At 45.6% G+C, this 24,037-nt stretch overlaps 1 protein-coding gene across 1 annotated transcript; it reads left to right on the top strand.

The window, feature by feature from the left end:
- The first annotated feature begins 7,116 nt into the window (after positions 1 to 7,116).
- LOC121037531 (NADH dehydrogenase [ubiquinone] 1 alpha subcomplex subunit 12-like) lies at positions 7,117 to 7,667 on the top strand. Its single transcript, XM_040486950.1, has one exon. It carries the CDS (start codon positions 7,142 to 7,144, stop codon positions 7,577 to 7,579), a length of 438 nt encoding a protein of 145 aa, XP_040342884.1. The 5' UTR covers positions 7,117 to 7,141; the 3' UTR covers positions 7,580 to 7,667.
- The last annotated feature ends 16,370 nt before the right edge of the window (positions 7,668 to 24,037 follow it).

The raw sequence follows: 24,037 nt of genomic DNA on the forward strand, positions 1-24,037 counted from the left end.
TCCAAGGTCACGTAATTATTGGCCAAATTCAGTTCTTTGCGACTGTAGGACCCTGGGCCCAGCTTCCTGCCTGCTAGAGATTGTTTGACTAGAGATTGCTCTCAGCTCCCGGAGGTTTCATTCAGCTCCTGCCAGTGGCCTACCCACAAGCCCTCTTATGATGTGGAGGTTTACTTCCCTAAGGCCAGCAGTAGGATCTCTCTCAAGTTTGGAATCTGTCTTCAGGCAGAGCCCAGCCCTTTTTAAGGGTTTAGATGATCTCTCTTTTGATTATCAAAGTCAACTGATTAGGAACCTTAATTTCATCTGTAAATTGACTTTTACCTTTGAAACCTGATCAGAGCAGTTAAATCCATCATTTTCAGTATTGCTCAAGAAGAGGAGATTATTTAGGTATATATATTGTGGGTGGAAATTTGGGGGGCCTCTTGGAATTCTGCCCCACTACAGACATGGAGCCCCAACTAAACCAGCCCTCCAAGAGATCCTAAGGGGGATCCTGTGAGACAAAGTACCAGAGACATCGCTACAAGCATGAAACCTACAGACATCACAATGACTCTAAACCCATATCTTTCTATAACACTGAACGTAAATGGACTAAATGCACGAACCAAAAGACATAGGGTGTCAGAATGGATAAAAAAACAAGACCTATCGATTTGCTACCTACAAGAGACTCATTTTAGACCTGAGGACACCTTCAGATTGAAAGTGAGGGGATGGACACCTATCTATCATGCTACTGGAAGTCAAAAGAAAGCTGGAGTAGCCATACTTATATCAGAAAAACTGACTTTAAATTAAAGGTTGTAACAAGAGATGAAGAAGGGCATTATATAATAATTATAGGGTCTATCCATCAGGAAGAGCTAACAATTATAAATGTCTATGCGCCGAATACGGGAGCCCCCAAATATATAAAACAATTAGTCACAAACATAAGCAACCTTATTGATAAGAATGTGGTAATTGCAGGGGACTTTAATACCTCACTTACAACATTGGATAGATCATCTAGATGCACAGTCAATAAAGAAACAAGGGCCCTGAATGATACATTGGATCAGATGGACTTGACAGATATATTTAGAACTCTGCATCCCAAAGCAACAGAATATACTTTCTTCTTGAGTGCACATGGAACATTCTCCAAGATAGATCACATACTGGGTCACAAAACAGCCCTTCATAAGTATACAAGAATTGCGATCATACCATGCATACTTTCAGACCACAATGCTATGAAGCTTGAAATCAACCACAGGAAAAAATCTGGAAAACCTCCAAAAGCATGGAAGTTAAGGAACACCCTACTAAAGAATGAATGGGTCAACCAGGCAATTAGAAAAGAAATTTAAAAATATATGGAAGCAAACGAAAATGAAAATACAACAATCCAAACGCTTTGGGATGCAGCGAAGGCAGTCCTGAGAGGAAAATACATTGCAATCCAGGCCTACCTCAAGAAACAAGAAAAATCCCAAATACAAAATCTAACAGCACACCTAAAGGAAATAGAAGCAGAACAGCAAAGACAGCCTAAACCCAGAAGAAGAAGAGAAATAATAAAGATCAGAGCAGAAATAAACAATATAGAATCTAAAAAAAACTGTAGAGCAGATCAATGAAACCAAGAGTTGGTTTTTTGAAAAAATAAACAAAATTGATAAACCTCTAGCCAGGCTTCTCGAAAAGAAAAGGGAGATGACCCAAATAGATAAAATCATGAATGAAAATGGAATTATTACAACCAACCCTTCAGAAATACAGACATGGAGCCCCAGGAAGGGGGCTTGAAATTCCAGGCCCAGCACTGATTGGAGTCCAGGCCAGGACAAATGGCAAACTCTCCTGCAGAAGGCAGAAAGGGGAAAGAAGGCAGAGACTAATTCTACATTAAACCAATGCAGAATGGGGCTGAGATAAACTAAAACTCAGATAGATGCTCCACACCACCTCAAGTCCTAAGACGGTGGGTGTCAATGGCCATCAAGGCCTGTTCAGGAGCCCAGGAGTCCTGGAGCTAGCAGAACATAAGTAGATTCTGAGTCATACTAGAATTCAACACATAATCACCAAACCTTCTTAGAATAGAAGGCCAATGATTTCTCAGTAGTACAAATGCGAGAAGGTACCATGATTCTCCAAAATGATTACTCCTTTCTACTGTCCAAATAGCGTGGCCTGGACTTGGAAAAACAGTGGCATTTTCTGAGCCAGGTTGGGAAAGACAGCTGTTGACATTCTTCACAAGCACAGGCTTCTTGAAGTCTTCAGATGGTAGAGACTGGGGAACTCTTCACAGATTCAGATCCTGGGAACGGGGAAAGCTAGGCAGGGACTGGCTTGACCTCTAGAAAGGGACTCTCTTGATCTCATGGATTTGAGGGAGACTTCTTCTACATTAGTCCACATACAGAACAGTGCACTGGGCTGAGTTACCCATGGTCCCTTATGCTAGACCAGCAGCATAGAGATAATGAGGCAACTTCTTAGTGATGTTATGACAGGAGCGCCTGGGTGACTCAGTTGGCTAAGTGTCCAACTCTTGATTTCAGCTAAAGTCACGATCTCATGGTCGTGGGATTGAGCCCCGCATCAGGGTCTGCACTGGGCGTGGGGTCTGCTTAAGGTTCTCTCTTTCACCTTCTCCGTCTGCCCCTCCTTCCCTCAAAAAATATTTAAAAATAAAATGAAATAAAGAAGATACTAGGACAGAGGCAAGAGATGGCCAAGGGGACATTTGTCCTGAGCTAGGAAGGAGCTAGCACAGCTGCATGAGTGCTGGGAGAATATGGTCTTCCCAGATCTTAAATTCATACTTAGGAGACAGAGACAATAACACAATGCAGTAAAAAGTGGTCAGGAAACTGGAAACCACCATACAGTGAAGGTATGACTATTGCTACAATAACCCTTTAACAAATGATCAGTGGCAGTAAATAGAGACACTTTTGTTTTACCTGCAGACAAACTGTCCCCCTGCATATATGTGACTAAACTAAAAGCAGGCCAACATATGGGGGTTTTTTCTGACAACCCTGGGCCTAAATAGTTAAGGCTGGCCAAGTACAGTTTGCTGTCTCTAGGAATTAAGACAAGTAAGACAAAGGGAGATCCCGCGTCAATATAATCCACATTCAAGGCATGGTTGCCCTCAGATCTGTGAGCTGGTCCTCTTTGTGCCTATGCCCTTGGAATTCCTCAGCCAAGGTGGAGGCCAGGAGAGAGGAGGCCGTGGAGGATAAGCCGCAGGAGCAGAATGCAGGGACAGTGAGGGGCAGGAAACAGACCCCACTGGGGCAGGACCGGGTCTCAGGGTCCTGCACCTCTCAATCCCGTCCCTACTCCCCCATGTCCAAATGCCCCCTAACCCATACCTCCTAAATCAAGGCAGCCAGTGCAGGCCAGGTACCACAGTGGGGCCTCCAAATGTGGCCTACGGGCATGGTTTCCAAATCCTAAAAACTGGCAGGCTCAGAACATCAGGAAAAACACAGGAAACTTTAAAAAGGAAGCTAACCACGTGCTTTCAGTGTTGTTCTGCTGAATGAACGTTGATGGAATGGGAACCAAATACATCAAAGTCATGAGTGGGGCCATTAGAGGAAACGGAGGGTAAGTCAGTCACCTCCTGCGATCGTTTGTTAGCTCTGACATAACAAACTACCTCAGACCAGGGGGCTTAAACAACAGAAATTTATTTTCTCATGATTCTGGAGGCTAGATTCTGAGATTAAGGGTTAGCATCTTCTGAGGTTTTCTTTCCCGGGCTCGTAGATGGCCATCTTCTTCCCTTGCCCTCACATGGTCTTTTTTCTGTGTGTATCTGTGTCCTATCTCTTCTTTGTATAAAGACACCCGTCATAGTGGACTAGGGCCCACACTAATGTCCTCATTTTACCTTAAATACCACTCTAGAAACCTTATCTCCAAATACAGCCACATTCTGAGGTACTGGGGGATAGGACTATAGCATGTGCATTTTGTGAGTACACAATTCAGCCCTGGGAGCACCAAATCTGGAAGTATGGCACTAGTAAATGGATCACCCCATATATGCCCACACCCCTTCTCTGACATCCAGTGCCCTTTTGAACATGACAGGAAGCTGCTGGGGGGCAGTGGAATATCTCCAGTCACTGGGAGAGCTAATGTTCCAATGGATCTACAAGCTTAATCATGACAGCATGCACATCAGAGAGCTTTATGGAAAAATAAGAGAGAAATTAACCCAGAGGCCAGTTCGCTAAAACACCCCGTGACATCCCACTGACCTGGTCATTTCTCATGGATGGGACTCTGGTGTAGGAAGGATGAAATAGAGTCGTCCTTTAACCAAGTAAAAATTTCCAACAGAGGACAAATGTGAGAGCTGATTTGGCCTCCCTCCTTCGCTGGACACCCCACAAGTTGCCCTGGTCCCACACAGAGAAGCCCGCCGGGGTGGGCAAGACGCTCAGAGAGGGACGCGTGGTGGGTGCACTGAGCCAGTGTGAGGTGACACGGTGCGTGTCAGTAGGGCCCAGAGCATTGTTGGATCCTAATTATTAGGGCCCAGAAATCAAGGCATCCGTCGTGGTCTGTCCTCCAGTTGGAAGAACCCGGGAAGAACAGAGAGACAAAGACACTTGTGCCAAAAGGGAGCAAAGAGGCTACGTCCCTGCCTGGGGCTTCCTAGCAGGGGATCAGCACAAGTCTGCAGAGCCACCGCTGCACTGAGAGCCCCCACCCTATCCTTGGCGGTACCCCAGCTCCAGGCCATCTGATCAGGCATCTGAGAACTTACAGCCATCAGAGTGATGCCTATCCCTGATCACCTGCTCTGAGAAGTAGGCTCGTGGCAAAGGGAACCCAGACAACCTAGCCTTTCCCAGCTGTGGGATGCCAGCCAGGCCTTGTCGGGCTCCGACTCACCCCATCAGGGACCCTGCGGTGGGATATCAGCTTGAAGGTCATGAAGCCCCCAAACTAGCCTGTGTTCTGCGAGAACCTGAACTTGCAAAGAAGATCCCTAATCCCTGGCCCAGCTCAAAAGGAAGAAAGGGCAGCCTGCGGGTGCGCCTCGGCCAGGGTCCTGCTGCCAAGCAGAGCCAGCAGGACGTAGGTCAGACGTTTACTGCAGAAAGTTGGTCAGACGTGGTCCATGCGGGGTGCCGCTCTCGCATCTGAGGCTGCAGCCGGGAGCATCAGGACAGGCAGATGGGGAGGGATGACAGACATGGAGTGTGGGAAGCAAAGACAACCGGGACCTCCTTGCAACAGTGCCAGACCCGCAAGGGTCAACCGGAGCCATTTGGATGCCTAGGCAGAGAGGCAGCGGCAGGAGATGCCGGAGGACGGGGGGAGTGCGGGCGGCTGCCGCACCCAGACCCGGTGGGCCAGCGCGTGGGTGATGACAGCCTGCCCTGGCCTGGCCTGAAGCAGGCAATCTGCTCCCTCCCGGCAGCCTCCCATGTCTCATGTCAAGTGCACTCCGTGCTCACTTAGAGCAATTCGGAGCAGAGAACTCTGAGGAACAACGTTCCAGCTTCACTAAAGTGACACGAGACGAATCCACCCGACAAGAATACATCATCAGTCTAGATAGTGATCATTTCTTCTAGGAAGACAGAGTCCCGGAGCTCTGGGACAGAACTGTAGGGAATTCAACTGCGCTTTTAAAATGGGACCCAGGGCCCAGGAAGGCTCCGTGGAGGTGATATCTGAAGTGAGGTAACCCCCTGAATGTGCGGGCTCAGATGCAGGTGGCCCAGGAGACAGGTCTTAGGGTGAGTCAGACATCAGCGCAGAACAGGAGCCAGGGGCGGGCAGAAGCAGCTCAGAGAGGTCAGGGATGCAGAGATGAGCCTTCTGCTTCCTCCCGCAGGGCAAATAACCAGACGTAAAAAATGTTTCACAGGCTGTGCAGTTTCCTACTCCCTTGTGTGAAATTAAAGTCTTCAGACTGGAATCACGGTATCTTTTTTTAAGATCATGTTTCAGATGGTCCATTTTAGGTCTTGAACTCCCCCTGATACCTTACTTTATTTTTCCCCAATTTTTTACTACACTGAGTAAATATTAAAACACAAATGGAGCTCAGATCTCCTTTCATTATTCATCAAGTGTAGCTGCCTTAAAACTTGAAGGGATTATCTTTTGCCTGCAGCCCAAATAAGGTTGACCTCCCTTTCTTTGTCTTCTCTCCCTTTCTACCTCTTTCCTTCCCTCACTCCTTTTTATCAGTCCTTCCTTAATTTTTCATTTTTTTTATGGCTTCATAAACGAAAACCCCCCCAAAATATCTTCCCAGTAAAGGACATGTAACAAAAGTAAAGCAGCAGACACATTGTCATTCAACTATGACAACTATGACAAGAAACAATGTTTTCTGAGCTTTATGTCCCCCTGCCCAGTGCTGTCCACATACATCCTCTGGTTGTACCTGGTGTTCTCAGCAAGGGGTCTAATTTTGTACTTTGCTTTATTCACTGGATAATGTCATAAAGATGTTTTCCACTCTGCCAAATTGGCTTGCCTGTTATCATTCGCAACAAGTTTGTGGTTCTCAAGGAATGATAGGAACCACTGGTGTTGGAAGTTGTAGAAGAAGGTGCCTGAAGAAGAAGAACATGATCCACAGAGAGCCGCCCTTCTGGTCCTTGTGCACAGTGATGGCCAGGTCCAGGAGAATTCCTTTGCCATTCAGGAACCTACCTCTTAGTGTGCCTGAGGTGAGAGAAAACTTAAGGAATTTTCTCTAAAGGGGTACAGGGCAGGGAGAGTGGTGGCCGATGTGCTCCTGGGTGTTTCCCTAATCACATCTCATCACCCCTACCAGAGGCATGTGACTCCCCTAGGCCCCTCAAACACTTCCCCAGAACAGTTCACGAGGACCTGCAAGGTGAAAAAGAGGTTTTTGTATTCCTCATAAGGAAGACCTTGAGAGAGATTCATGCACAAAGGAAGGAAAGCAAAATGATATTTTGTATTAAATTTTGCACATAAAACCCAAAACTATAGTTTTGTAACATGTCCTTTTAAAATGCTAAATTTGGAGCAAAAAGGACAGGTGACATACAGAAATCAAAAAGTAAAATGACAGATACAAATCCAACTATATCGAGCACCTGGGGGCCTGGTCCTACGGGACAAGATGGAGTTCCTGCAGGTCCTGAAACGCGGGCTGCAGCAGCTCAGCGGCCATGGTGGCCTCCACGGCTATCTACGAGTTTTCTTCGGGGCAAATGATGTGAGGGTTGGTACATTAGTGGTGGAAGACAAATATGGAAACAAATACTATGAGGACAACAAGCAATTTTTTGGTCGTCACCAATGGGTTATATATACAACTGAAATGAATGGTAAGAACACGTTTTGGGATGTGGATGGAAGCATGGTCCCCCCTGAATGGCATCATTGGCTTCCCTCTATGACTGATGATCCTCCAACAACAAAACCACCTACTGCTCGTAAATTCATTTGGACAAACCATAAGTTCAATGTGAGTGGCACTCCAGAACAATATGTACCTTATTCTACCACTAGAAAGAAGATTCAAGAGTGGGTCCCACCTTCAACACCTTACAAGTAAAGACAATGGAAAATAATTTAAACATGTATAATATGGGGCTCTTCATGTAATTGCACTTTTACTGATTAAAATTGTTTGATTAAAAAAAGTCCAACTATATCAACAATATTAAATATGAATGGCTTAAACAATCCAATCAAAATGCAGAGAATATCAGATTGGATAAAAATAGAACAGTTATATGCTGTATATCAGAGATATACTTTAGATTCAAAGATATGAATGGGCTGAAAGTAAAAGGGTAGAAAATATATACCATGTGAACAACAACCATAAGAAAGCTGGAGTGACTATATTGATATCAGACAAAATAGACTTTATTTTGTCTGTAACAAAATGTTACTTTAAAAAAAAGAGGGACATATTATAATTAGTAGGAGATTAATCTATTAGGAAGACATACTAATTATCAACATGTGTTCACCTAACAACAGAGCCCCAAATTGCATGGAGTAAAGCTGATAGAAGTGGAGGGAGATACAGACAATTCAAACATAATAATTGGACTCGGTTATATCCCACTTTCAATATGGATAGAATGACTAGGCAGAAAGAAGATCAACAAGGGAACAGAGAACTTGAATAACACTATGAAATGCAAAACTTTCATGAGTAAAAGGAACTTCTTAGTGCTTAAGAGAAGAAAAGTACATTTCTAAGGGTGGCATGGTGGAAGGTGGAGGGGGGGGGGTGCTAGATGGGGGTTGGGAGACCTAACCTTGAGTCCCGTCAGGACAAACTAGATGGCTTAAAGCCATTTACTGGAAGTCTCTGAGCCTTAGCTTCCTCACACATTAAATGAGGGGAGAATGCACCATTCACAGAGCTTTGTGGGGATTTCTAAGACAAAAACCATTAAGGAAATTACTTCCTAGGCTGCAGAGTGCTCTCGAAATGCAAAATAAGCTGATCATGGGCCTGTCTACCCTAGGAGCCATTCCAAACCTTTTCCTTTCTCTGTTTTATGGAGATGGAGCTTCAGAGCAGGTAGGTGTTGAGCATTCTAGGCTGTGTTGCCTGGACTTTCGTTCTAGCTGATTTGTGGCAGGATTTGCCCACAGAGAGATCATGGTAGAGAGAGTACAAGAAAGGGAGAAGCCAGGGTATTTCCCCATCACCACTTTGCCCACACTTAGGCGGTGTCTCCGGCAATCTTCAGCTAGGTCTCCAGCTCCTTCCAGGCAAGTCAAGCTACCAGTTTCCCTATGACCATTGAGCTTGGACCCCAGTAGCAACAACTGCCCCCTTGGTTCCTCTAACCCAGGGGATTTATCGATCCCTTCAATGTTTCTGTGCTCTGCCTTGCAGCCACCTTATCACCTGGGTAACCAGATCCCTCTGTTTATAAATATATAGAGTGGCCTCTCTTCCCCTGGTTGATCCTTGGATGATTAATACGATTTTTACTTAAATTTTGTATCTAATCTACACAGCACTCCTACGAAACTGAGGCAGCTCACACAGCATAATGCAGTGCTAGGAAGCCGGGGGGTATAATGGGAAGCCCATGTGCTTTACCATCCCCCACTGCTAAGTCAAATCCTACCAGGGCACCAGCCGGCCAGCCCCCTCCCTCCAATCTCCTGCAACAATTTACAACAAAACCGAAGCAAAATGCAGACATGTGGGGGGACATGTGGGGGACATGTGGGGGGGCTTTTGTCTGGGATTTTTGGGGGCATTCTTGGATTCTGAATGTGTTATACCACATGTTAGCAAAGCCTGAGTTTCCCTGAGCAGCTGTTTGGATGCTCCTCAGCCCCCGGATGAACAAGGTGCCTACATCGGTTTTAATTACATGGCTGCACGCTTTCTCTTTACATACCAAGTGACCTCCAGGCACAGAGCCATGGGGACAAGTCATAGGGCACTGAATGTGTCCAATGTGACTAATGACTTGGGACACTTGAGAACATTTCTGTACTGTTTACATTAAAAGAACATGTATTTTATTTCATAACATAGAACTGACATTTGACATGTTGAGTCGATGCAAGTCACGAGTGCAGTCCCTGAATTATAGCAGACAAGTAATTAGTCCCTAGAGGCCTATTGCTCCAACAATTTTCATTTATCTTCTTTCAGATGACAATGTGGGGTTTTCTTTCTTTAAATCTTAGTACCCACAAATAGCCCCACCCCCACTGCATCCTTTCCCACACGCACGCCCAACACTTGTCCACCTCCAGACTCAGTGAGACCACACAACAATAACCCACCTCACCACAGGGCTTCAGGTCTGATGGCCCTGCTGCCCCTGAAATCCTCACAGGGTCAATTTTTCCTGAATTGGCAACTTGATGCTATTTATTGATAATGCTGACTCCATTTCACGTTCTGGCTTCCAGTAGTGTTGTCACTCATCAGCCAAATACTTCAACTTCTGTACAGAAGAGAATGACATTTTCCCCAGACCAGACTGCAATGCAGAGGCCAGTCTCAGAACCACAAGTACAGCAGTACAGCTTTCCTATTCATGTAAAAAGGAAGCCAACTTTTCCTGGATCTGGTTGTAAAAGCTCAAGGCACCACCGATGGGGACAGGGAGGTACCTTGGTGATTCAAAGAACAGGGGCCACTCTCGTTTCCAATCTAAACAACGAGTTCTACTTTGTTAATGGACTTAGGTTTAAATTACTGATAAATATGACAGAAACATTAAAAGCCCAAGAACGTGATTGTCTTTTTAAGTCTTAGAGACATTAAAATGGAATAAGGTAAACACTTGCAAATTTTTTAAGATTTGCGTTTGCATTTATTGAGGAGGGCAAATATGGTCATTGACTTTGATTTTGCCATGCAATAAATTTACCAATTCAAACAAATTGAAGGCAAGGACATTTTAAATCAACTTAATTCTGCATTCAAGAGTATTTTAAGCACTTTAAGTATTTCCAAGTTCACACTGTAACTCAAACCAGGTTGGCAAAATGTTTCCTTTGTTAGAACAAAGAGGTCTTTAGTGGTGATTGGTGGATAGCTCTGGAGTTCTGTGCAGAAAGGAGTTGCTCACACCCTGAGCTGGTTTCTGACAGACAGAAACAGGGAGAGCTTAACACTGGAGCTGACATTTTCACAGGAGCAACAAGAAGATCATCCCCAAAAAGGAGGGTGACATTCAAACAAACATGGAAGCAGAAAGGTGGATGGATTCAGAGGATGGGATTTCTGACTTGGTGAGCATACAGAGGGAAAGTGGAGCTGAAACGAGAAGGAAGTTGGGGTCAGGCCCTTTCCTTATGGTCACCTTGATTTTATTAGGAGCGCCTTCAAGAAAGGAACCATGTAGGTAAACTATTTAATAAGCACTATTTTGACCGGTGCCCATTCCTAGAGCTCAATTTTCTTTTCCCCGTGGAAGCTATGGGACATGTGGTGTGCACATCTGGGTCGACACAGGCAGAGAAATTGGATCTGGACTTCAGACCCAAGAACACCCAAGCTGGGGTCCCAGGTTGGGTGTTGAACCCTACAAGTGGTTCTGGGGCAGCCTGAAACATGCTGAGGGCAGAGCTGGTGAGAGAAAAGGTGCCCAGGAGTGGGCGATGGGTAACTGCATGGATGTGTCCAGGTGGGTGGTGGCCTGAGCTGGGACTAGCTCTCAGAATAGAAGGAGTTGTCTTCTGAGGCAAGAGAGTCAGCCCTTCAAAGGGCTTCAAAGGCTTCACAGGCTGCTGAGGAACCAGAGTGACAAGACAGAGAGATGAGGATAAAGTCTTTGACTTCACAATCACTGACCCCCCCAAGGCACCTGCTGGAAGCTGTCACGGTAGCTAGGAGCCACAGGGAGGTAGGGCTCTCATTGGGACACCCATCCGCTGACTGAGGCTGCTCCCAGAAGAGCAGCGAGCCTGGCCAGGCTGGGAAACTCAAGTGCTTAAAATCTCGGCTCTCCTCTACCTTCCAAGACAGTCTCCCCCCATGGAAATAAGCCTCGGTACATTTTGTTTGTTCTCTTACTCTGAGCTTCACCAAGAAGAGATAGAAAGGAAACCTTCCCCCACCCCCTCCCATAGAACTCCCAGACTCACGGAACTATACCCACACTCTCCAATTTGTAACTTGTAAAAGCAGCCTTATGGCGAGTATTAGCCACACCGCTAGGAAACACTGCGTGTTGTAAAGAGAAAGTCACTCATCAGACCCTGTTATCACAACCATTCCCTTTGATTCCACCTCAAATTCCAAACATAGCTTAGCCTCTGTGGTCACATGAAATATATGGCTGTGCATGTGCATAAGTGTGGGTGTGGGGTGCAGTCTTTCATTGCATTATTTCTTCAGATCTTAAGAGAGGATTTAAAAGCTGCCATTCAAAATATAGGCCTGGATATCAAGATGTGATGCTCACCTGGATGTTTTTGGCCTCCAAGGATTTAAAGGACTCCCAAGATATATCACTTCTTGCAGCCAACCTTGAGTTGGGCTTCCCCCATCAATATTTAGCTTTATCTTCATAAATTACCTCCCTCACAACACAATATTCCTGTGCATTCATCGCTCTGTTCGTCTCCCATAAATCAACTGCAGGCCTGTTTAATTATCCCTCAGCAATTTTAAACAACCAACATTTTTAATGAGGCAGAGAACGCATAAGGCCAGCAAATAGAGTTTTAAGGGTCCATTGTGGGTCACTCTGTGTATATTTTTCAAAGTCAGGCATTCCTGAGATAAGTCACATATTACCCAGATCTCAAGGCTTGGCCAATGTCCTTTCCCACTGTGTGACCAGTGAGACCCTCGGCCATCAGCAGGCTGCTTTTTGTCAATGGCCTTGAAGTGTGTCAGTTACTATAAACACACATGATGAATGAGTGTTATGGTTATGAGAGGAATTCAGTCACCTTGGTTCAGGCTGTGAATGTGGCAGAGCTAAGGATAGCTTAACTGAAGGGTTATGCCTGCCACCAGAGCCCATGCTCTTGGCGTTTGAGTGCCATTAACGTTAAGACTTTTTTCTGAAATCCACAAATGTCTGCATCTGGTTTTAAAGTCAATGTGATGTCTCAGAGAAATAGTCCCCAGTCCCCTCTCACATATAGGAAACATCCTCATGACTCTTTTAGAAGGTGAGCCTAGCTTTGCTGGCTCTGCCTCAGTGAGGGAAAACCCTCACCTGTTGGCCCCAATCTGTCATACCAGCAGGACGTTCTCAGGTGAGTGTCTCCAGTTGGTCCTGTACCCCAATACGTATGGCTGGGAGGATATTGTTCAGCCAGGTCCCGGGTGACGGCCGTGTTTTTGCAATGGTGATGTCCTGGCTCCAATCGGGGAACCATGCACAGGCCCAAGGGCCAATGCTTGCAGCTGAATGGTCAGCTCATAATCTAGGGAATGGACGAGGCTGGGTCGGGGGAAAGAGGTAAAAAAAAAAAAAAGTGGCAATTGGGTACCAGACCTGGGAGAAGAAAGGCACAAAGGAACAAACAGATGCTTGAGGGCCTTTCTGGAAATCTTTTTTTTTTTTTTTAAGGACATTCTTATGACCATAGAAATGGGAGCAAGTTCAAGAGGACAAACGTATATTCTGCCCTAGCAGACCCTTACCAGCACTGCTGCCTTCCCTCCACCTTTCCTTCTTTCCCAATTCTACCTGTGCCCAGACTCCATGCTGAGCCCTGTATATGAAACATCTCAATTAAACTTCAAAACAATCCCATTTTACAGATGAGGGAACCAATGTATTGAGGGCTCCAACAACATGCTCAAAGGCACCCTGCCCTTCGAAGAGCTAGATTTAGACCCCAATCCAGTACTGTTCCAGACCCCAGCTTTGTTGCACCCAAGGCACACTGGCCCCGGTTCTGGAGTGAAGGACATGAGATCCTTCAGACCATGTCTCTGTGTTTGCCTCAGCCAGCCCCTCTGAACTTGAACCTCAAATAGGTTCTTTTCTAATTAAGGAGAGTGTTTCCAGAGTGGTTAAGAACATGGCTCTAAAATCAAATGCAGTCAGTTAGGGTCTCAGCTACAGGACCTGGGAAAAGGCATCCAAGCATTTTGTGTCTCAGGTGAGTCATCTTCGGGGTGGGAATTATGGCAGAACCTAGCCCAGAGGGGTTGTAAGATCACTTAAGCAAAGCACTTAGAAGAGAAGCTGGCTCACAACAAGCATTCTAAAAATTGACTGTTATCAGTAATTACTCCTTCATGTCCACTCGGTCCTATTTCTTCCTCCAGTTCTCCAAGAGAACTGCAAAGAGCTTGGGCTCTCTGTCCATTTACAGCAGTTACTGATTATGTCACAGCTGTTTACCCATGGCCCAAGGATACTGGGACAAGTTAGAAGCCTGCACAGGAATCCAGGAAATTGTTATTTTGATCTTTAATGTGAGTTTTCTTGCCAAGCTAAGTAACCTTTGCAGGCCCTGCAATATGTTAACATTTAGAGGAAGAGTTTATGAACTGCTCTAATCCATTTTTAGTAAGGCCCATTACCTCCAAATACAGAGTCAAGGTTCCAATTAAAGCTCTCCATTAGAGAATGAAAGTTATTTGCCAAACCAGGAGAAAACACAGTTTCTCATAGTTCTAAAGTTTGTCTTCCCCAAAAATGGCTATCTCCTCATAGCCCTCACAGGCAAGCAATCAACTTTTTCAAAGTTTCGGAGCATTGACTATGAAATGGAGAGCTTTCTGGAAGCCTGGACAAGGCAGCACCTCCTCCCTAAGGGATCTCAGGTGATAAATGGGGTACACACTCACATACCCAAATAGTCACTCTAGTATCCTAACATCTGAAGCCAAGGTATGCCCACAATTTTGGGAGGGAAAAAAAAAATCCTAATTTCTTTGGTCTCGAAGCTCACAGAAGGCAGGCTGCTTAGGGAGAGTTTCGACTGAGATTTCAGGTTTTTTACAGTTTTGCTGCATAGCAAAGACAGAGAAACATTATAGGCCAAGTAAATGGATGTGCAAAGACACAGCGGTTGAGAATAGCGTGAGTGCTTGGTGATGCTGAGGCACGGTGAGCCTGTGTCCCAGAGATAGCAGGCTGGGGTGCAGAGACAATGCTGGAAACGTGTCCTGAATCCCTGTTATAGGGTTCAGTTCATTCTGACAAGTGTGTTTCACTTGTAACAATTCTCTGTAAAACCTCCTGTCCCTGCATTTCAGGCTTTAGAATCGTATAGGGAGCCACAGAACCTGGCCATGGGCTACATTCATGCTTCTAGTGGCTGTGGTGATGCTACCCACATTGGTAGTGCTGGCTTTAGGAGAATGCTGGGGTATCGTTGATTGCTCTTTCTGGGTCTCCTTGATTTTATATTCATTCCTGACTGCAAAATGTGTCCTGAAGCCCCTTGCTAATCAGGCAGGCATGAGTCCCCTAATCAATGGGACCAGTAATCTTTGTTAAGGAGTAAACTCTTTTCCCAGATTCCCTGACCTCCTCAAAGTTCTAGGATGATGGGAATTCCTAGGAAGCTCAGGTTTCCATGGCAGTCTAGGACACAGCGGTACAGCTCCTTCTTCAGAGGCCCACAGGCCCAGTAGACTGTCCGGAAAAGTGGAACAAAGACCATTTTCCTCTAGTCTTCCTAATAGAGAAACTATTCGTGGTAGCCGACTGCCATCCTCTGCGCAGGATAAAGAGAACCAGAATAAAATACAAACAGGGCTCAATTCTAAGACGCCTGAAGTCTACCCAGCAACATAGGGCACTACATTTTGAGATGGGAAATGGGAACCTAGGGGTCCTGTCCATTGCAATGACCCTGGGCTTCTGGAAGTAGGGAGGGCTCCCCAGCCAGCTCAGTCAAGCAGTTGGGAGTCCTTAGGAACATTCTCAGCATCATCCTGTTGTGGGCTCCCCACAGGCCAGGTGGAAACCCAGAGCAGTGCACTGAGTTCTTTAGACAGACCCCGCAGGCTGAGAATGAGGTCAGGAGATGTCTCACGATGACTGCTTTATGCTGCTCACTGTGTGTCTGTGCCCCGGGGGGAGGGGTTGAGGCTCTGTCAAGCTGTGTCACCCAGAAATAATTATGAGGCCACTCTGTGCCTCAGATGCTCCTATTTCCTGCATGGAAATAACACACCTTGAGCGAAGCATTTGTGTCTTTGACAATTATTCATTGCACACCCATGGTACCTCTCTCTCACCCCGCTCAGCCTCCCTCTCTAACCACAGACTTAGAAAAAGAGCCAGGATCCTACAGGGATCAGGGCCCCAACAAAGTCCCATCCCAGCTCTAATAGGGCACAGTCCAAATCAGCTACTGTTTCATTTCCAGTCAGAGTGGGAGGCCCAAAGTGGCCCTGAGCAAAGCCCTGGCCCGAGCACACAGCCACAGTGAGTTTTGCACGATGTGGGAGAAGTTGAACACCTGAAACCTATCTTTCTGGGATGACTCCCAACTCTCTGAGCACTTTTAATGAACATCAAATTCCTTCACATGGTGTCAAGGCTCCTCACGGCCATAACTCTAATGGCCAACCACTAGGCTCATCTTGGGGATTCCTTGTTTCCTATGGTTCAGACCCAAGGAGACCATTCTCTTGCCTCCTCCAGGCTTTTCTACATGATGTTCCTGACTCCTAGAATCCTTCTGCATCGGGTGCAGTCATCACATCCTCAAGGGACAGCCCTCCAGTCTGGGTTAGGTGGCTGCCCCAAGGTTTTCTCCACTCACAATGCTGAATATAAAGGCCTGTAGCTATGACATTACAAGTTCCTTGGGGATAGCTTCCTTGTTGTGCTTTTGATGCACTTTGTATGTGCTTAGCCAACATTAATGAGCAACAAACAGAGGAAATAATGGCCCTCTAGGATACGAAGGGCCCTCGGCCCTGGGTTCACTGTCCAGACTCCAGAGATTTCCTTCAACCTCCATTAGATAGATTCCAGTCTTCAGGGTTCAGGCATGGATTTACTGATGGTAACTGCATCCTGATTTAAAAAAAAAAAAAATCCACTATGGTATAGTGCAATGCAAAGAACACCCGAATGGTACCCCAAAGACCTCATTACTACTAAGGAGTCATGCGACCATTAGAAAGTCACTTGACCTTTGTGAACCTCTATCCCATCCTCTGTGTAAAGGGATCATTATACATTGCTTTTAGGAAAATGCCCAGTACACACCTAGAAAGAATGGACTTTGTCCAAACACTTTACATCAGCCGGCACTGAAGCCTCCAAGGGTCTAAACCTGCCAGGGCAAAGACACAACTCAGCCTTGTCTTGTTGACACAGCTAAAATCAGAATATCGCAATCCTCCCAGTCTACCCCCAAATGGGTTCCAACTTGGTCCTAATGGGCCTAGATGATGATATGTTTGGGGGTATGTCAACGGCAGTATTTTATTTGAAGGTACTGGACTGAGGCACTTCTCCTTTGGGGGCCTGGGGTGAAGGTACTTTACGTTTTGACTGATCCTGTACTAAACCTCATTTCCTGGCATTCACTCTTTTCTCAGGGACTGCGGAGTGAAACGTTCTTCAGTTAGATAGATGTAACGCATTGTCACAGGCGTCTGACAGATGAAAAACCACCTCATATGGGTTGAATTGTGTCCCCAAAAAGATATGTCAAAGTCCTACCTCTAACACATATGATTGTAACCTTATTTGGAAATAGGGTCTTTGCAGATATAATCAAATTAAGATGAGGTCATTAAGGTGGGCCCTAATCCAATGACTGGTATCCTGATAAGAAAAGGAAAAGGGATGCAGACAGGGAGGGGATGTCACTTTACTATGGAGACAGAGATTAGAATTATGCTACCATAAGCCCAGAATACCTGGGGCTGCCACGAGCTGGAAAAATCGGGCCAAGATCTTCCCCTAAAGACTTTGAAAGAGAGCACGGTTATAAAAAACACCTTGATTTTTGACTTCTGGCCTATAAAAGAGTCAATTTCTATTGCTTTAAGCAACCCACATTGTAGGACATTGTTATGACAGCCTTAGGAAACTAACACAGTCACTTATAGGCACAGAGAATGCTCGGCTCTTTCCATGCCTGGGCTTCTGCTCTGTTGGACAGAGTGGGCCAGCCCTGCTTAAACTCCCCTGCCCTCCGAGGCAGGGCCCTGTCCACTATCTCCCCCCACCCCTCGCCACCCCCCCGGCACTTTCTCTGCCATGTCCCTTCTCCTCCACGTCCTGCTCTGATATGGTATCCCCCCTCAGTTCAGGAAAGCTGGTCATCAAGAGCAGGGTCCAACTGGGGGATGGTATGCAAATCTCTGAGAAGGACAGTAGGAAAGACAGAACATCACCCCAGAATATAGATGCTCTGAGAAGCCGCAGTCTTCCATAGCAAGACTCAGAAGCATAGAAGACGCAAGGGCTGCATTACCCTGCCTTGGGCTGGAGCGGCAGCAAAGCCAGTGCTGGTTCCTTTTGTGTTGGGTACAACGCCCCACCTTCTTCTTGCCTTACCTCAGGACTGACTGTCGCATGCTGTGAGCTCTGAGGCAAGGTGCTCCTTTTCTGTCCTAAATTATTAGCCCTTTCTGACAGCCACTGTATATTTACATACACCTCTTGACTACTTGGCCCAGTCATCACTGAGGAAGCTGGAAACAGTTTGAGGGGTCTGGAAGGTAGCATTTGTCAGTTCCTCAGTAGCTCCCCCTGTGTGGAAGGTCATCAACACCAGGAAGTTAACAGACCAAACAAAGGCTCCGAATAGTCTTCATGGAGTGACATTATTTAGAGTTTAGACACTCGGTTCAGAGGAGATTTCTCTAGACCCTCAGTCAGAATGTTTTCACTGTAATTGTCCACAGTTCTGACAAGCTCCTGATCAGCTTTGAATCTGAAACTCAGAAAGCATAAAAGAGGGTAACTACAGACACACAGGCGACCAAAATAAAAAGAAATGGCTGACTGTCAGAGGTAAGGGAAGAAGTGAAAAGCTACAAAATTCAAGCTAAAAAGTTCTGAGGCCATGTAATGTAGGAGAAAAAACTCGTAACATTCAATAGTGGAACTGTGTTATAATGGTTTTTGAAAGATAAAGAAGAGGGCAGAGTATGGTCCATCTTCAGTTCATAAAATGTATGGAGATAGAGGACACACAAAATGGCAGCATGAGGGGTTTGGTAAACCCTCTCCTCTGCAAAACAACCATTGTAACTGGAGAAAGTTATATGAAACAATTATTTAAAGTCTCTGGGGATTTTCCTAAGGGCATACAATGGAAAAATACTTGTTCATGAAAATTTATGAAATCTCAGCAAGAACAGTGAGAATTTGTGCCATGTGAGCCACAACCAGCTCTCATCCCCACCCTCAGCTCAGTATAATGGTAGCTCAACTCCAGGTGGGCGTGGCCAAGAAAATGGGGCTCCTTCACCTCAAGATCGCAGTCTAGGGTTACAGTTTCACCCCAGAATGAGAAAGTTGTCAGCAAATTGTATTCCCTCCCTAGCTCCCTTCCACAGGAGCTCTGATCCAGGCAGGCATGCCCACTGGGGCCCCATTCCCCCACTGAGTCCTCACTTACAGGGCCAAGCATACAGGACCATGATCACCTTGCCTCAGGTGACTTTTAGGGGAGAGGCCCAATTCCAGGAGGAATGAGAGGATAAGTCCTCTTGCTCATGGAGCAAGGCTGTCTCTCAAAGAGACACAGTTTAGTGTCTGGTTTAGTGACACAGGGCTTCTGTCCAGTGGGGGAAGAGGTTTTAAGAAAATAGAGGTCCTCAATTCTCCCTAAAGGAATTGACTTCATTGATAACATAGTTTAGGAAGAACATGCCTTAAGGACACCGTTAATACACAGTGGAGATCTTGATGGAAAGTAAGAAAAGGCTGGTGGCTCCATGATGGGAGTAGCAGCAAGCAAGATGTTGTACCAGCTAGAAGTTTAACAAAGAGAACCAGGAAAAGAGACAGCCAAGAAGAGCCCTTCTGGGGTCAGAGTAAGACTCAAAGACTGGGAATACCCCACCCCTGAAAAACAACATGATTAAAATTGGATCAGACCATAGAACAATTTATACCAAAGTGTTGTCAAACAATACCAAGATACTGTCAAAACATTAGAGCCAACAGCTAGCAATCAGTAGAAGCTAGCTTCTAGATGAGATACCAGTAAAGGCAGACCAGACAGGAACTTAACAGGAATATCAGGAAAAGAGAGATTTAAAGATGCCCAAATAAACTACAGAAAGACACTTCTGGTGATCAGGGAGACTGTGCACATTCCCAAGAAAGAAAAGTCTTCTCGAACATGGTGCTTGGACAATTGGATATCCAACGCAAAAGAAAAAAAACTGGAACCCCACTTCATCCCATATTAAAAAATCAACTCAAAATGGTCAGAAACTTACATGTAAAAGTTCAAACTATAAAACTCTCAGAAGAAAACTTAGGAGTGGATCCTTATAACCTTGGACTAGGCAATGGTATCTTTGATATGACACCAAGGCACAAGTAACTAAAGATAAAATAGACCTTTGGACTTCATCAGCCTTAAAAACCTCTGTGCTTCAAAACGCATGAACAAAATCATGAAAAGACGACGCCGGAATGAATGAAAATGTTTGCAAATCATATATTTGATAAGGGACTTATATCCAGAATATAAGATGCGCTCTTGCAAATCAATAATAGAAGATTAAAAAAGCCAATTAAAAATGGGCAAAGGATTTGAATAGACACTTCTCCAGCGAAGACGTACAAATGGCCGATCAGCACATGAAAAACTGCTCAACATGATTACTCACTAGGGAAATGCAAATCAAAACAACAATGTGATACCGCTTCACATCAACTAGAACAGCTATAATCAAAGACAGTTACAAGTATTGACTAGGAAGGAGAGAAAACGGAGCTCTCGTACGTTGGTGACAAAGTAAAATGAGGCAGCGGGCTTTGAAAAACATTTTGGCGGTTCCTCAAACACTTAAACATAGAGTTACCATATGCTCCAGCAACACTACTCCTAGGTATATACTCAAAAGTAATGAAAGCATGTGTCCTCACAAAAACTCATACAGGAATGTGAATAGCCGCAATGTTCACAGCAGTCAAAATGTGGAAACGACTCCAGTGTCTGTTAACTGCTAAATGAATACGTAAAATGTGATACAGATACAACATGGAATTCTATTTAGCAATAAACGGGAAGGAAGTATTGATGGACGCTACAAAGCAAACGGACCTTAAATACATATATGCTAAGAGACCGTATAACCTATGATTAATTTAGATGAATTGTCCAGAAGAGGCAACTCAGAAAGTAGTTTAGTGGTGTACAATTCTTGGTGCTTAGGGAGGATTGGGAATGAGGGCTAATGGGTAGAATTTCTTTGGGGAATGACAAAAATGTTCTAGAACTAGATTGTATTGATGCTTGCATAAATCTATGGATATACTAAATCCTTAAATACATATTCAAATGGGTGAACTGTATGTGGTCTGTATCTCAATAAAGCCATTAAAAAATAAAGACGCGGAGATGTGTATTCGCTTTTCCAGAGATTCGAACTAAAAGAATAAAGAAGAATTCGTTCTCTAGCTTTTTAGGAAATCTGGCTTCAGAAAGTAGAACTCCCCGCAGGGCAGCAGGACTGAACGAACGGATACAGAGTATGAAGCAGCACAGATACGGGGCTCGAGTAGCTGGGTTCAAATCTCAGATCTAGGGCTTGCCACTATTTTCTCTTAAGTAAGTGACTTAATTTTGCTGAGCCTTTCTTTAGAGAAATCAGGGTCTATTTCATTGAATTGGTGGAAGTATTAAAGTAAGCCCCGTGTCTAAAGGGCTTAGCATAACACCTGATAAATGGTAGTGTTTGATAGCTAATAACTATTCAATAGTGTCATTGTTACTCTCATTATCATTAGTTACAGGAACCCAATGGGGACGTATAAAACCTTTAAGCACCCAATGGCCATGTATATGCGGCAATCATCCGGTTACATGCTTTTATTTCATACTGAGGAACGTCACCTTGGATTACTGGGCAGAGCTGGCTGCCATTTATTAACCTCTCAATAGCTACAGATTCTTATTAAAAAGAACATCTGACTCCACTCCCCCCAAAGCGTTATTAGGAAACTATGAGAAAGCACATTGGGATCTGCTCCTACTCTTGTCCTCCACGGAGGGTGTTGGTAGCCAAAGGCCAGCTGTGCATCCAGTCGAAATTAGCAGTTGGATTCTGGCAGCTGATGGGGTAAGTACGACTCTTCCAAATGCTTGTCTGATCCTTGAATATCGGGGCAAGGGAATCTGCTGTTTCCCCACTGAGAATGTGGGAATGGAAAGAGGCTCAGGGATTTGAACAAGAGAGGCCGGTGGGAACCAGTGTCTCACCGCCCGCCTTGTCACGCAGATTCCTTAGTCCTTCTCAGCACGGTCAAGGAACAACTCCTAGAACTGACAGCCATGAGAAATTCTGCTAATATTTTTCCCTCTAAGAGGAAGTTTCTCAAGCAGCAAACCAGCGCCAGCACCGTATCTTAAATAATTCTGCCATTACCTAAAGCGGCCCGTCTGTAGGTGGCACACAGGGCACACCTTGGAGGTGACCGTGATGTTGCTGCCCTTGACCTGAGGCAGGCACGCCTTCACTCTGCTTGTGTATTTGATTGCAACCGCCACGCACTTAATCGCGCCTGCTCCTAACTGATGGGGTGGTGTGAACCGTCGGGGGCCCTTGCGGAGGGGTCACACTGCTGGACACGGGAGGGCTGCAATTACTTGTCGGGGTAAATGCACGGGGTGGGGAGGGTTAGGTCAGCCAGAGTTGATTTCCTGGGGTTGGGACTCACCCAGCACCCCACTAAGGAGGAAGGCAGAAACTTTCCCTTTAGCTTTAGCTACGAAGAGCTAAAAAGTTTCTCAAGAAGGATGTGTCCTTTGCGATTGTGAGAATAATTTCTTCCCAACTGCATGTGTCTGGGATTTGAGACCGGGAGACAGAGGACCCCTGGGCAGGAAGAGTGCTGTTCGTCTCCCCCGTGCAGAGGCAAACACACTTAAGGGAGGTGATGAGTGACGGGCACTTTCTTGCTAACAGATGGCCTCCAGTTAGGACACTTGGTGTGTTTTTACCTGATGGTCTTCTCGGCGTGGGTCAGGGACAGATTCTGGGAGTTCACACACACACACACACACACACACACACACACACACACAGGACGTGATTCTTCGGGTTGACTAATTTATTTTTACATTAGGATTTGCCTGCTGGACTAGGTTAAACTGTCTGTCACCTTTACGACTAGGACTGGGGGCTGAAGTCTCAAGAGTGAGGGGTTAACCTGACTGTGATCTTTCACTCAGATCATGTCCCTGTACAAACACATGCCCTCTCCCCCACCCTCAGATTCACAAATCACAGAGCATGAAGGTCATCATTCAACCCCTTCATCTCCCAGTTAACAAAACTTCAGTCCAGAGAAGGGAAGCATCTCGCCCACAGCTATAATGTAGTTGGTGGCGAGGTCGCAAACAGACCCCGGGTCTCCTGCCTTCAACCCATCCGCTTCCCGATATGCCCCTCTGTCCCCCATGCACATCTGCTACCTGGCATCCTGACAGTGAAAAGAGTGCTCGTGGCAGCTTAATTAGCCATAAATACTCTCTTAATAAACCCACTCTGTTATGGGCTGTTTCTGTTAGAAGGGATTATTATTGCCACAACATAAATTTCCTGCAAAAGATATGGTCGGGTCACACAATGTAGCCTATTATGAGAACCAGAGTAATAAAACAGCCAGATAATTTATGTGTCTCTCTGGGTTCCTTGCGCTTATCTCAAAGAAAAGAGCCAAGATGTTGAGACAAATGGAGAAGTAAATATGTGTGGCTGGAAATAGTCTGTGCAATTTGTTCAGTGCCATTTTCGCAAAGGCACTTTTAAGATGAAGGCCTGAGCGGCTAACAATGAGCACGATTTCACTGAGAAGTGACTGGCCGTTCTCCGTCCTCACTGAGGACAAAGGGAATGGGATTAAACCACAACAGAAATCATTTTTGCCTCATAATGAGGCAGCATCACAAGTCTGTGAAGGGTTTGGGGTCCAAAGACATTTTTGGGTCCATGGTGAGTTGGGTGGCCCTCCTTCTGTGCTTGATCGACAGTGCATTCCCCACCGCAGCAGAAGGCTGGGGAATGCTGTGGGATCCCTCCCCACAAGGACATTTACCCTGGCAGACAAGGGGATCTAAGGAACAAGAAGGCAGCCACCAGCCCCAACGCGGTCACTGTCCTGAGCCCGACTTCTCACCCAGCTGCTGCTGCTGCTCAGGTATGTTCCAAGACTGTGAGTTAGTTAGTCTCAGGTCCAGGACTCCCCACCTGCCTTTGTGACAGAGCAGAGGGCCTATGAAGGCCAGGCTCCTGAGGTGGCCTGATATCCCCTGCCAGACAGACGTGGGGACAAGTTGTACATCTCTCACCAGACACCTCAGGCCCAAATCACTGTGACTCTTGGAAAGAAAAGAAAAGAAAAGAAAAGAAAAGAAAAGAAAAGAAAAGAAAAGAAAA

This window comes from Herpailurus yagouaroundi, unplaced genomic scaffold (assembly GCF_014898765.1).
Source record: "Herpailurus yagouaroundi ecotype Mexico unplaced genomic scaffold, PumYag 163, whole genome shotgun sequence".
Taxonomy (NCBI): Eukaryota; Metazoa; Chordata; class Mammalia; order Carnivora; family Felidae; genus Herpailurus; species Herpailurus yagouaroundi.

What these genes read in the sequence shown, in the direction of transcription:
- LOC121037531 (XM_040486950.1), top strand. Translation starts at nt 7,142, where the DNA reads ATGGAGTTCCTGCAGGTCCTGAAACGCGGGCTGCAGCAGCTCAGCGGC.